The sequence below is a fragment of the Ursus americanus genome, chromosome 28, assembly GCF_024610735.1.
Source record: "Ursus americanus isolate L20-20 chromosome 28, mUrsAme1.1.p, whole genome shotgun sequence".
Taxonomy (NCBI): Eukaryota; Metazoa; Chordata; class Mammalia; order Carnivora; family Ursidae; genus Ursus; species Ursus americanus.
Window position 1 is genome coordinate 15647117 of NC_142154.1, and position 14759 is coordinate 15661875.

General features: G+C 44.6%; 1 protein-coding gene across 2 annotated transcripts; it reads left to right on the forward strand.

The window, feature by feature from the left end:
• The first annotated feature begins 1300 nt into the window (after positions 1 to 1300).
• Positions 1301 to 14533, forward strand: ARRDC4 (arrestin domain containing 4). 2 transcript variants are annotated; one of them, XM_045795421.2, is made up of 8 exons: positions 1301 to 1743; positions 6133 to 6199; positions 6456 to 6603; positions 8559 to 8661; positions 9653 to 9909; positions 10425 to 10587; positions 11163 to 11317; positions 11698 to 14533. In XM_045795421.2, the coding sequence occupies exons 1-8, from the start codon at positions 1455 to 1457 to the stop codon at positions 11752 to 11754; spliced, it is 1239 nt and encodes a 412-aa protein (XP_045651377.1). In that variant the 5' UTR covers positions 1301 to 1454; the 3' UTR covers positions 11755 to 14533. The 2 variants fall into 2 exon arrangements, with proteins under 2 accessions (XP_045651377.1, XP_045651378.1); XM_045795422.2 differs by lacking the exon at positions 10425 to 10587.
• The last annotated feature ends 226 nt before the right edge of the window (positions 14534 to 14759 follow it).

The window sequence follows — 14759 nt, forward strand, 5'->3', positions numbered from 1 at the left end:
AGGAAAGAACTTAAAAGGGTTAGAAAATGGACAGATAATGTCAGCCACGCTAAATGGTTAAAAAAAGAGAAAAGAATAGAGAAAGAATGGAATATTAAAGAACAAAATAAAAATGAGAACTGGCAAAAGAAGCTATGGGTGTGGATACCAAGTCATCAATGCAACTGGAAGTCTTCCTGGACTATGACACGGAGGTCAGGAAATCCTTTCGGGTGGAGCAGAAACCTGGGCAGCACATACTGTTTAGAAACCACCTGATTGGGGGCGCCTGGGTGGCAGAGTCCTTAAGCGTCTGCCTTCGGCTCAGAGCTTGATCCCGGCCTTCAGAGATCCAGCCCCACATCAGGCTCCTCCACTAGGAGCCTGCTTCTTCCTCTCCCGCTCTCCCTGCTTGTGTTCCCTCTCTCACTGCCTGTCTCTCTCTGTCTAATAAATAAATAAATAAATAAATAAATAAATAAATCTATCTATCTATCTTAAAAAAAAAAGAGAAACCACCTGATTCATGACCTTGTTTACAACAGGAAGAATCAGTGTTCTGGGCTAGCTTAGAAAAGCTGTGAGCCCAGGGAAACTCCTTGGGGGTCGTACCAGGTTGAGAATCACAGCCTCATTCCTCCAGTCTGCCGCTTTTTCTCAGGCTGGGAATTCCGAAACCCCCGGAGAGGCGGGGCTCAGAAACCTGGAGGTTAGTAGTTACCAAGTTATCCATTAAAGTTTCGAGGCAGCCGCCCCACCCACCCACCTAAAACTCACAGGAGAATTATTGCTGAGTTCCATTTTCCAGGGTATCTATTTCCCCACAGTCCTGCAGATTAAATCATAAACACAAGCCAGTTGCAGTCACAACGTCATATACCAATGCAAAAACCCAGCGACTTCTGCAAACAGTCCCCACGCTGCCAAAAACCCCGCCCCCGTTCGTAACCATGGGAACGGCGGACACTCTGCGAGCCGGAGATTCCCGGTTCCGCCCCCTCCCTAACAAATATTGTTTCCCACTATCTGTCCACATGGGCGCACCGCCTCACTATTGGTCAGTGTCCCAGGACTGTGCCTTTCCCCAGCCAATAAGCGGCCTGTGCACGTGTACGCCTGCGTATCCCAATTGGTCACCAGTGCCTGATCACGCACTGCCTACCTGCGCCATCCGGTGCGTGGGAGCGCCTATGAAATGACTCAGTAGCCATTTACAACCAATCGGCGCCAGGCGGTGCTCACAGCCAGCCTATGGGAGCGCGCCGGGGGTGGGCTGTCCCGGCCCCTGTCCAGTCCCACCTGGGTTTGTTAAAGCGATAGGCCCCACGGCGCGCCAGGGCTCCACCGGGCACCGCACAGCGGCCACGGCGGCCCTCGGCGTGCGGCGGGCGCCCGTGACAGCGGCGCCACTCTGCTCGCCACGCCGGCTCCGGGCAGCTGCCGACCTCCCTGGAGCGGCTCCATAGCCCGGCGGGATGGGCGGCGAGGCGGGGTCCGCGGCGGCGGTGGGCTCCGAGGGCCGCGTGAAGAGCCTGGGTCTGGTGTTCGAGGATGAGCGCAAGGGCTGCTACTCGAGCGGCGAGACGGTGGCGGGACACGTGCTGCTGGAGGCGGCCGAGCCGGTGGCCCTGCGCGCGCTGCGCCTGGAGGCCCACGGCCGAGCCACTGCCGCCTGGGGCCCGAGCCCTGGCGCTGCGGCCCCGGCCGCCGCCTCGGAGGTGGAGTACCTGAACGTGCGCCTGAGCCTGCGCGAGCCCCCGGCCGGTGAGCGAGGGCCACGGCCCCGGAGTCCCCGCCGGGCCACGGGACGCTCCGCAGAGGGGCTGGCAGGAACCGGGAGGGAGCGCGCCGGCGGATGCCCACCAGCTAGGGGGGCGGGGGCGGGATCCGGGGCTGGGGTCCGCCCACGGGGTGGTCCGAGTCTCAGTTTGGCCGCCGGTGACGGGTGGGTAACAATGCCTGTGCCCCCCTCGCTGCAAAGCACCGGGGCGATCGCGCGAGGTGAGTGCGCACGTCTACCTGGCGCCTCGCCTCTGGCTCGCTTGGGCCTGCCCAGCGCCCGGCGTCCCAGGACCTTCCAGGACTGCAGCGGGAGTGAACCGTTGCCATGGGAACCTGTGATGAGCAGTCAGAAATCTAAGATCTGGGGATCTAGGTCCTGTCCCTTCTGGCCTGAGGGATGGCGAGCAGAATAAGTCCATGGGGTTCCATGCTGTGGTGCCTAGTGTTTTATGGGCCTCCCCTTCTTCCCATCCTAGAGGTAGACACACTCGTTTTTGGTTCACGATGAATTAGCAAAACCTCAATCCTGGGAAGAGGGAAGTAGTTCGTGAGCTGTAGGAGTTCAAAGGAAGTGTTTCTTGACTTGACCATCATACTTGGGTTCCTCCTTCTGGAAGCAGAGGAACTTAAGAGTTCTGCCTCAGCCCTCTATTCTTTTGTCTTTTATTCGTTGCTTCTTTTTGTTTACTTGCAACATCCCCCTCCCTCTCCAGTAGGCCTTTGGAGACAGTGGGATCTGGGCGTTGTAAGTTTCTGGAGGAACCCACTTCTTGTCCACTCTTGTGAAGGCAGTTAATAGTGTGGGTTTTTCCAGGTGCTTATGTGGGAACCCAAGACGTAGCTGTTTCATCTGTATGTATATTGTGTGTATAAATATAAAATTTTATATAATTATATATAGTAAATATGCAAAAAGTGATTTTCTTAATCATGAAAACACTAGAAACAGTGAGCCTTGCTCTTCATGAAGCTGGTGGAAGCTACTTTAAACTATTTTACTTTTCTGCCTCATCAGCTTCAGCTTTTATATGTAAAAGGAGATAATGGTATAAACTTCCCTCCCTTGAAGAGTTAAAGGCAATATATCAATGTCTTAACGTTTTCTGTGTCTTATACAAAATAAATAGTATGTGCAATTTTTCCTTTTCCTCCTTTAGAAAAGTAGTCTGTTCACAGTTAAATCCTCAAGGTACGTGAGAATCCAGTGATCCCAAGTATAGTAGTGAGGAAAAAACGTTTGGAACCAAAGCCTACTTTTTGGATTCACAAGTACAGTGTGTTGGGTGACCCTTTCCTCCGTATGGTTTCCAAGATCAGCCCACACATGCCTCCCCTAATTATTAGGGACTACACAGATTTTCAAGATGGCTGACTGGAGTCAAGGGTCATGGAAGAGAGAAGTAAAGTGGTTTTTGTCAGGACTTTGGACTCTCAGTATCTCTGTGCCCATAACTACTGAGTAAAGAGAAGTGAGATTAATAGCAGTTGGACCTGGGATTAGCAATAAAAAATGCTTTGGTAAAATCTGGTCTGACAAATACTGTTTTGAATTATAGGTTAGATCTTGCTTTTTTCATTCTGGTGGAATAGAATATCTAAGCCTAGACAACCTGAAAATGTTTAGCTTATTTTTATTTCTTTCTTTCTTATTATGTTATGTTATCACCATACAGTACTTCATTAGTTTTTGATGTAGTGTTCCATGATTCATTGTTTGCTTGTTTTTAAAGGATATCATTACCAAATATTGGCAAAAATTATGTTTTATTTAAAAATCATAGTTTGTTTTAGATGGTCTCCTTGAGCGAAACAAAACACTCTTAACATCTGTAGCTTAGAAGAAGTTAGCAACTTTGCATAGTTGTAGATTTTCAGGGTCATTTATTTGCAAAACCTAGCTGAATTTCAATCACCAGAAGAGATTTTAAAGTCTAGATTTCTGGGAAATGTGTCTATGAGATCTATTTTCAGGAAATCAACCCAGGTAATTGTTTGGCACTGTTAATCTAATCTCCTTGCTATCATTGTGGTTGATTTTTTTTTTTAATTATTGAGGAATTACGGTAGAAAGACAAGACAGAACAGAGTTGGTTTCACTTGGTCACCTACCAGCAATATATGACCTTGTGGGAGTCCCTCAACCTTCCTGAGCCCAAGTCCTTGACTCTGTAATGATGTTCAAAGCTCCCACAGCTCCGGAGTGCCCTGAATGAGGGGCTTGGGCTGTAAGACCATTGGTGAATGGAACACCTCTCTGCGATATTGTAGTCCTCAGTGTATAAGGAAGAAGTACTGAGCCATGAGAACAGAAGCAGAAATGGGCGCATGATTCAGCTTGTGAAACTTTTACATAAAAAAATAATAGTAAGAGAAAGGAAGAAAACTAAGATGTGGTTCCAAATGCTATAACCTATGTTTATCAACTTTCTCCAGTTGTGTCCCTATTTATGTATGGAGGTGATGGAAAGTCTTGTTTTAAATGTTCTAGTTCCTGTGTTAATTTGTATTCTCTATGATGAGAGAACTTTATCTCTTTCAGTATCCCAAGTGTGATATGCCCACTGTGCCCGGCCTCACGCTGTTCCCTTCCTGTGAACCCCCTCTACACATCTCCATGCCAGCCCTCACGTCCAGAGCAGGCTCCCACACTCTCTGCTCGTTACTTGTGTGTGTCTGTAGCCTCCTCTCCTCCCATGGTGTGTCTGAGGATTGACGTTACTCATCTTTGTATCCACGGTGCCTGATGTCTAAGCACCGTAAGGTTTGGACTCCTATGAAATCCACACTTTTAAACATTGTGAAGTTCACGGATTGTCATGTTCAGTAGTCTAAGGATTACAACTGAGAACTTTAGTCCAGCTCTCTCAGGAGCACTGGGATTGCCTTGAGCCTTGAACTTGATAGCCCTGCTGTAACAGTGCTGAGTCTTACAGGGAGGGAAGCTCTGGGCACACCTGAGCCCTGGGAGCTGCCTCCATCGCGGTGGTCGAACACGGCCTCCTGTCCCTGTCACTTGTTCACTTCGCCTCCAAGTCACCCATGTGTGTTGTATTTCTATTTGAATGATCTTCAGTGGCAAATACCTTACTTTTATTCCTTCCAATATATTACGCACTGAAAATTGGGAGTAGATTCAGAAGACTAAATGCACCAATAATGCATCCCTGTTTTCTGCAAGTGCAAGGTTGAAATGTTAATTGTTCCTAATAAGTGAAAAAATTATGTTTTTTATATATATAAATATATATTTTATATATATTATCCATTATTATTAGCCTTTTAAATGTCTCCCTCTCTCTCCCTCTCTCTCTTTTTAAATGAATGGCTACAGTAGAAATCTCTGTTTTTAGTATCAGCTGACCAGGCAAATCTCAAAGAAAGTTCTCATCTGTGCTGCACTTTCTTCACCTGAATCATGCCACCCTTGATGAGGGGGTTTAGTGCTAAACTTGAATCAATGAGCATAAAGTGAAGGGGAAGTTTCTAAGTATCTCTGCAGAGCTGCCTAGCCACACGACAGCCCTGGAGTTGGCTTTGGAGCTGAATGATGCCGGTCGTGTGTTCACTGGGGGCTCCGGCAGCACCCCTGGCCTCACAGGGTCCATCCGCACCCTGCATCTCGGCCTTCTGACAGCAGGGCTGAACCTCTGTGTGAGATGAAGTGGAGCTGGCTGACCCAGAGCCCAGAGCGGGAGGGAGGAGTCATGGCCATGCTTGGCCGACCCCGCAACCATCAATTAACTAACCACCTATTAATTGGTAGAGCTTCAGCGTAAATGCATGACCCTTACCGCATAAGTTGTCCTGTTGGTTTGGCTGTTTGGTATTATACTCAATCTGCACAATATTCCAAGGAAATTTTTCACTTCCTTTTTCGCCCAAGGAATACGGAATCTGATTTTTATGGTATACCCAAAATACATAGGTGTATTTTTTGCTAAATCAGTTTTAAATCCAATTTAATATTGGCATCTCATAGTACTCCAAGAGTAGACTGTAATGTTAGTGTAATAGCATTGGTGTGTATTTGTAATATAACGTCGGGACGCCTGTGCCGGTTCGAGTGGGGCAGACAAATATGTGTGTGCATATGTATGTACCTGAGGACTCTGGGCTCCGATACTTCATGGTAATTGCTTGTGTGGTTGGTCTCTTTAAAGATGGAAACTGTATAGGTGTGGTTCGAAATGGATGAAACTTGGCAGACACTGCTTCAAATTCTCATTCTCTAAACCTTAGAGATTAATGTCCTTTTTGGAGTACCCTGGATGCTACAGCCAGGGAAACCTCCTTGTCAAAAAACTACGATTTAGGTTGGGAAAATTCTTGATCTAATACAAACCTTAGTTAACATGTATTTTCTTTTTTTAGGTGAAGGCATCCTCTTATTACAGCCTGGAAAACATGAATTTCCATTTAGCTTTCAACTTCCATCTGAGTAAGTGAAACGGTATTACTTTTGTGGTTTTCTTTCTCTGCAGTATGTCCTTCTCGATGTGAGGGTACCAGGTGTCTTCTAACACTCGGTTATGCCTGTTGATCTAGAAGAGCCCCTCCGTAGACCTACCCCGTTCACATTCTTTTTTTTTTTTTTTAATTTTTTTTAACCCAAACCATCACTTCAAGGGTGTTTTCCCCAGCTGTGTTTTCACTGAAAGATAAACTTCTCAGTTAACCTCTTTGGTTCATTCCAGACCTTTAGTAACCTCCTTCACCGGGAAATACGGAAGTATTCAGTACTGTGTGAGGGCAGTTTTGGAACGACCCAAGGTGCCTGACCAGAGTGTGAAGCGGGAGCTCCAGGTTATTAGTCACATCGATGTCAACACCCCAGCATTATTAGTAAGTGCTTCCCCCTCCTCTTCCTCCCCCCCTCCCCTCCTCCTTGCATCCGTAGTGCTGGGTACACAGAGCCCGTGCCGTGCGCGCCTGTCCTGTCCCTTTGCCATACAATCCTGTAACCCGTGCGCCTTCCCTATCAATGTGTGATTCTAGGTTGGGCAAATGACAGATTGTGTGTGTTAATACTATTGATTATGTCTCCGTTGTTCAGGGCTGCTTTTGCCAAAAAGTGATACAGGCTTGAGATGCATTAATAAGGCTTAATAATAATAATGCGCACACAGAGAGCGGTTACTTTTTCCAGCGCGGCCACGTTCACGGGGCTGTGGTGTTCTAAACTCTTCAATAATAGCAGGTTGAGGCACAGTAATTACGGAAGAGTATTAATCACGCTCAGCCTGTTATTGAGGCTGAGGCCATTATGCTACGTATCCTTCCATTTTGCATGTCATTTTCTAACATTAAGTAAGTGCGCGCAGCTGCTGTGGAGAGCCTTTCTCTTATCATTTCCTTATGACAGATTTGGCCACATTAAAGCATTGAACTTCTAATAATCACCAGAAATACTGTAGGCTGATAAGAAAGATTAGGCTATAAGTAACAACAGAATAGGCAAGATGGGAGCTAATGAGTGAGATTCTTTTATCTAAACCCATATTATCAAAATAATATAAAATTATACCTTGTACGTTCATGATAGCTATGAGGACCTAATGGTTCTTCATTTAAATATGAATGAATGATTTTTTTTACTTCATAGAAAATACTGGGATAATTTGAACTTGCCATCATGATACAGACGTTCCAAAGACGTATGTTTAGTACTGGGGGTTTCTTTTTCTGGCCAATGTTTTGAAAGATAAGGGGAAAAAAACAGGAGTTAAAAGGTGTTTCACCCTATTTTCATTCGAAAATGGAATGGACTTCACTCGAATGTTCACTTTCAGAGGGTGACAATAGAACAGTTAGGCCCTGGCGGCATGGCCCCTTGTGGCCAAAATCCCAGAAGGGCCAGCACCCCAGCCGACCAGGCTGAAAGCTGCGGTTCCAGCTGGAAGTTACCATCCACTTAACACCTTGGGGTTTTTTGTTTGTTTGTTTATTTTGTTTTTGCAAATTGACCATACTGTCTTGTACTGTCAAAAACTACTTAGAATTGGGAAGTTGGCTATTCCTAAACTCTTTATGGGACCATTGTGGCAAATGATATAAAGAGATGTTCTTATTTTGCCAAAAAGGGAAACTATTAATCCTTTAACACTCTTTTTATAAGTAAAAAAATATTGCGGCTTTGGGTGTGACGATGAGCTTTTGGTTTGTGCGTCTTTTAAACTGAGCATTTTTAAATCTGTGTCCTTTCTCTTGACGCCGTAGAAGAGAAGGTGGGTGGTCTGTTCGATAACCTTGCGGGTCCATTATATTGGGTGTGCTGTGCTACCATCGCACAGAACCCAAAACCAGGCTCAAGGGCACTTGAAATTTCCGCCTAATCGTGCGTTGTTGAATTCAGGAAACAAGGCTGTTTGCCACTTCTACATTTTAGATGCCCAAACAAATACAACTGACTATTGATTTTTATACCGTTTCTTCTTTTACCTAATTTCTTTTTAAAAGAAAAAAAATCTCTGTCATGTTAATAGTTACTACTATAATTTTTTATTATTACCTTAAGGGAAGTTATATAATTTCCCAGAACTCTAATAATTGTAGGATAAAATAGGATGGTGTCAACCTAATTTGAGTCTGACAGTTCATTTTAGTTTTCCTAAAAAGAGAATGATTTTTTTTTCAATGCTTTGTTTCAGCAAGCATTTTGTCTAATATGTCACATGAGGAGAAAAAGTTTTCTGGAAGACATTTCTTCACAACTGTTTAATAGAGAATGACATAATTTTAAGTTCTGTGAGTTTTCTCCTGGTTTAATTAAAGTCCTGTTGTTATTTGAAATTTTCAAGACCCCTGTATTGAAAACTCAAGAGAAAATGGTTGGCTGCTGGTTTTTCACGTCTGGTCCTGTGTCACTGAGTGCCAAAATTGAAAGAAAAGGATACTGTAACGGTAAGCAAAATGTTCGACAGTCCAAAAGGGGGAGTCACGCATTTTATTAGCTACTTTTAAGTGATTTTAAATAGTGCGTTTTGTAATTCATGAGGCATACATGCTGTTTTAAAACATGGATAATATGGCTTTCTGTTTTTCATATAAATAATGGACATGTAAGTATTTTTGAGTGGATGAGTAGATTCCAGTAAAACTCCTGGAGTTTTCTTTCACTTTAGTAACAAAGACTAAAACTGGGAGAGTGGGCAAATGCCAGCGTTTTACTTGACCTTGCAGAAGAAGGTGGGGAGCAGCGTTGCTCAGAGAGCGCTGTTGTAGCACGAAACCCCTGTCGGGCGTTCTGACCCTGTGCCGGGCACACGTACGCAAACAGGGCGAGAGCGTAGAACAGCCTGAACGGTCAGATAGACTCTGCAGCAGCCGTGTGTGAAGGATCTGATTCCGCCCAGCGGGTCCGGCCCCCGCGCCAGGGCTCCGGCCCACTGGACATGAATGTGGTACAGATGGCAGAGGAGTGCGCACGTGATGCGGACGGGAAAGTCGCCTGCTCCGGCCGTTGTTTCACTCATGCCTTCACATCAGTTCCCTAAAAGCAACGTCCTTGTTCTCCTGTTGGGCCGATTTTAATTTGGTGGCACTCGTGAGCGTGTTAGTGGTCTTCTGTACTTAACATAGCACTGGGTCATTTATTCGTATGTCTTATCTTAATTTGTATAGATACTTGTCATTTACATATCTTTAGAATTGGCAAGTTAATATTGCTGCTTTAGAAAAGCAAACAGCGCAATAAGTAGAAGCCAGGATCTCCCAGGACCTGCAGCGAATTCTCAGATCTCGGACGCAGATTCAGGATGCAAGTTTCCCATCAAAGTTCTCCATTTGTTTAAGTCACGTGGCCACTTTTGCTCTAATGGGTGAACGGCTGTCTTCCACCGGGGTGAGAACTTTCTGAAAAGTCTCTGAAGGTGTTTTTTGGTTCTCTTTTTAGGAGAAGCCATTCCAATCTATGCAGAGATAGAGAATTGTTCCTCTCGGCTGGTTGTTCCCAAAGCTGCTATTTTCCAAACCCAGACGTATTTGGCGAGTGGGAGAACAAAGACCATCCGGCACATGGTTGCCAACGTGCGAGGAAACCACATTGCTTCTGGGGGCACCGACACGTGGAATGGGAAGACTCTCAAAATCCCACCTGTTACTCCGTCCATCCTGGATTGCTGCATTATCAGAGTGGACTATTCCTTAGCTGTAAGCAGAGATCTTCTTAAAATGAAAAATATGTATAATGGAGCAGCAGCTGGGCCATGTTGCCACGAATATGTACATTTAACACCTGGGACAGTATTCTTGTATGTCAGCCTTAGAGCAGACCGTGGCTTGATGGGGATTGGCCTTTGTTCTCAATCAAAAACTGTCCCCCTGAGCAATTTAATTAAATAACGTGCAATTAAGTCGTGTTCGTTCTACTGACAACATAGACTTCGTTTTTTATAATTATTACGTAAGCCGTGCTCACTTACAGTGAAGTGGGTTAAGGCTACAGTTCCCCGTCACGGAGCGAATTCACCGTATTTCCGGGGCCCTTCCTTTGGTTTGTTCCTCATCTGATTTGGTCGGGATCATTTACAGTTCTGTTGGGGACGTGATGGCAGGCAAGAAAGGTCCTTGTTTCTGTGACAAAATAAATCGGAGGTTTAACTTCTATTTTTGCCTTTCTCCCTCCCTCTCTCTTTTCTTTTTCTTGGCTTTTTTGGACATATTAGGTGTATATTCACATTCCTGGTGCTAAAAAATTGATGCTGGAGCTGCCGTTGGTGATCGGCACAGTTCCGTACCACGGTTTCGGCAGCAGAAACTCCAGCGTCGCCAGCCGGTTCAGCATGGACATGAGCTGGCTGGCGCTGACCCTGCCCGAGCAGCCCGAAGGTACGAGGCTCGGACGTTCTTTCTGCACGAGCGTTTCCCCCGGGGGTTACCCGGGGACCGGCTGAGGCAGCAGGTGCTCAGATGACGACGGCTCCTACCGCCACAGCTACGCTGACTCTTCTGAGTACCCGAAATTATAAAACCACCTTCCTGGAAGGGACTCTGAGAGCCGAGCTTACCCGGGGCCCCGAGCTGCTGATGGCAGAGCCAGAATAAAGTCTCATCTCTCGATTCCCATTTATTAACAGGGAGACAGTGAACAGGGGTCCGAATCAGGATACAGCGCTCTGTATCTTCTGTAGTCCCATTTCAGTGATTTTTTTTTACCTGCACTATATAACATACGCTTCTCCAAAGAGTAGCATATACAATAAATGTGAGTAGTGATTTCACAAGAGCAGAATCCTTTAAATACGTTCTGTCGTGATGGGCCCAAAAACTTGCTCATTAGAGGGGGGGAAAAAACATCGTTTTCAAATTGAGCTCAATTTCTTGTTTTGGTAAAGAGTTCAGAAGAGATTGATGTAATGAGTTTTTGCACGGACTTCTGAGACCCAACTGTGTTCTTGTCGCAGCGCCACCAAATTACGCAGACGTGGTGTCAGAGGAGGAATTCTCTCGACACGTGCCTCCTTACCCGCAGCCCCCTAACTGTGAGGGGGAAGCATGCTGTCCCATGTTCGCCTGCATACAGGAATTCCGGTTTCAGCCTCCGCCTCTTTATTCAGAGGTAAGCAAAACAAAAGCAAATGAGACTTTTAGTTGGCCGTCTGGAAACAATCCTTTGTAAGTATCTGTTGCTGATTCCTAATTAGTAAGGGATACATATTTTAAAAACTTTTCTGGTGATGATAGACCGGTACTGATCCGATTACCTGCTTTTGTAATATTTTCCCTTGTAAACGATGGCATGCCCGTAGAGTACTGTGGATCGCCTTTAAATTGTTTTCTGTGGCCGTGGAGTACAGAGCACTTAAGTGACCCACTGGGACTTCTTATTAATAGGCTCATAGCAACTTGGCTTCTAACCACCGTATAATTAGAAATAGATACGAAGATTATTTACAGGGTGCTGGAAGAGTAATCCTGGTCTACCCTCTTTTTTTGCAGGTTGACCCGCATCCTCCTGATGTAGAAGAGACCCAGCCTGTTTCCTTCATTCTCTGAACAGATTTCAGAAGTCACTGTGTTCATCGTTAGATCAAAATATCAGTTCCCTCCCCCCTGCCTTTTTGGAAAAGAGGGAGAGAAGAGGCGTGTAAGAACATAAATGAACATCCAGATCGAAGGTGATAGAAATTAAAGACTAGGTGAACTTCCCAGTGGGCCAGCAGGGTCATTGCACGAGTTTACGATATGGTCGTGAGTCCCCTTTAAGTAATACAGTGAAGACGACGTGAAAAGTCGCATGAGAAGAACGTCCTGGAAGTCCTGATGGTGATAGAGAAAGTGAAGGGTGCCTGCGCTTGACCCAAGAGAACAGACTCTGTGTGGAGAGTGGAAACACTGTGCGACTGTCACTTTAGAAAGGTTTCTCCCGGTGGAACAGAAGTGGCCCTGAGCTTTAAGGAAATACAGACTCATTGGGAGCCTTGATTTTGCAGAAGGTAGCAGCACAGAGCCGTGCACGGATAGGAAAAAGGCCCACTCTAAATACGAAGTGTGACCCTGACACGCGAGGGGCTTCATGGTTTCTTACTGTGTCCCATAGGACTAAAGTCCTCAGAGGAACCTTTTGATGAGGCCCTAATGAAGTAATACAGTTTCTGGGCTCTCCAGTATTATGAAACCAAGAAAAGAGTTCCTTGCAAGGCATGTCAGTTCGGAGGGGAAAGATGAATTTCAGTATGAGAACACGTTTTGTTGAAGGCCATACTTTTTTCCCCCTTTAAGTGCTTTGTTAGGATATGTGTTTGATTTCCCCCGTGGCTTATTTACCTAGGATCACAGTAGAAAAAGAAAGGGAAAAAAATAATAATAATAAGGTTGCATTCTCAGGCTGCCTTGATAACTACACACAAAAAAATGCAAAAACAAACAAGAAAACCAAAACAAAAGCCTTTCTTAACCTACCTCTAGTGGGGTTATCAGAATCCTTTGAACACTCCAGGCCTGATGAGCCCCGTGTGGAGTTTCTGCTAATTGGCAGTCGCGGTCTGCCCTGACCTATCACTAAATCTGCTGGTGGGCCGAGGGAAACATCTATAAGGCTAGTGTTAGATGAAAGTTTAACATATGTCTACCAAAGGGTATTTCAAAATAAATGCAAAATCAGAAGAGGGTACAAATAAGCCATGGTTTTTAAGAAGGACGTACTGAACTCCTGCCAAGAGACTGAAGTCTACCGACGACAGTCATTGTGCCGTCCGTGCGCGTTGTTCCTCCAGTCCAGTTGTTTCGTAATTCTATTCAAACTGTGATTTTTTTTCTTTATTATTTTGGTGCAATATTTTATTATCATTTAACCTCAGGATATTCCGACCAACAAGATTGTGTTGCTGCTAGAAGTCTGAGCACTGTTTTTACTGTCCCCCTCTCCCCCTTCTGTTCGTGGTCATATGGTCACTTGCTTTTCCTTTCATCTGTTGGTTTCCTGAGCCGAGAGCATTCCCGGACCCTAAGTGGAAGGGGGAGGTAAGGATTCCCACGATAGAGATTTTGGACCAGCCGAGTACTTTGGTTTTCTCCATTTCCTATGGGTTCGACCTAGAAACCCTGGTGCTTCCCATGCAGAATGCCATACTTTGTTCACCAGAGCGAGTAATTTTTCTTTTAATCGGTGTATTCAGTCACAAGTATCAAAGTTCTTCTATGGTTAAGTTTTGTATTTAGAAGTTAGTTGGCCATCTGATCAGGGATTTTTTTTACATGCATTAAGTAAATGTATACTTCTCCCCCTTCTGGACATACCTCTCTTTGTAATCACGTAAGCATCTGAAGCAATTTTTTTCATTGTAAGCCACTATTTAAAATCACAGTGCAAAACTGTCACACCAATAATTGTGGGACTGCAGCTGCCACAGAACTTTATTCCTTGCTTTGGTTTTTAGTGTTGGTGGTTCTTTGTTTTTCGTTTTGGGTTTTTTTGCTTTGTTTTTGTGTATTTTTAAACAGGTCTGTGTATTTAAGTGTAATCTCAACAGTTTTGTTTTTCCTCTAAAAAAAAAAGATGCTCTTCAACTGTTTCTTGACTTCTGAGTTGATGTTTATACACCCTGTCGAGACACGGTCCGTCTCCATGACACCAAATAAAGCGAAAGAAGCAAAGCAAAGCGGTTTGAAGGAAGAAAGTTTAGTTGTTTGGTCCCATGTAAAAAGCCAGGTAGTTGGCTTCCAGCTACTCAGTGGAATCCTTCACTAGGATTGTTTTATCACCGGTGAGAGACATCATGAAATGTGCTCACAAAATTAAAGCAAAGCTGATGTTGTAGCACTTAAAAGAATAGCTAAGAGGTATGATTTGCCTTATCGAATTGGTGTCAGTATATCTGACCTGAAGCAGTAGGTTGAAACTGCATACCTTTTTATAATCAAGAAATTATTCTATGAATGTAGAAAATTCTACATTGCAACAGAATTCTTGGGAATGAAGATAAAAATGTAGCTGCTATCTGCTTGTTATTCTGTTGTTTAGTTTGCAAAGAAAACTGTGGCCTTAGAATTTTCTTTTTGATGCACAAATGTCGAAATGGAAAACGTGCATCTTTCGGCACACAAAATCCTTCCATGGGCAGAACTTTAATTTTTATGTTTTTGTTTTGCACAATAAGAAACTCAATAGGCAGGGGTTTTGTTTTTGATAAGTTAACTATGAAAGCTTTTTTATTTTTATTAAAAATGTAACAGTTTAACCCACAGGAAAAAAAAAATAAAGATTGTATTTTGTACTCTGGTTTGAACCCCATGGGTTCCTTTTGTTAATAAAATGATGACACTAAAGCTGTGAGGTGCTCGTTCTGTGTTTGCTTTGTGTTTGTAAGACTGTGACTTAAATGGTTACAGACTTAGGGGAAATCAGGACCACAAGACAAAATGTTAATTGCTGTTGAATTAAGATCCATTTGTTGCAGGTGCATACTATCGCGGGGTCAGATAGTCCGGGGGGGGGTACAGTGGGCTCGGTTTCCCCAAGGAAATCCGTTTTTAGCAGTCCACGAAGAAAAGCGGTACCA

Excerpts from the sequence above, each read along its gene's own strand:
- ARRDC4 (XM_045795421.2), top strand. The coding sequence starts at position 1,455 with ATGGGCGGCGAGGCGGGGTCCGCGGCGGCGGTGGGCTCCGAGGGCCGC. Across the intron at positions 9,910-10,424 it reads GAGTGGACTATTCCTTAGCT|GTGTATATTCACATTCCTGG; the intron begins GTAAGCAGAGAT and ends TGGACATATTAG. Across the intron at positions 11,318-11,697 it reads CTCCGCCTCTTTATTCAGAG|GTTGACCCGCATCCTCCTGA; the intron begins GTAAGCAAAACA and ends CTTTTTTTGCAG.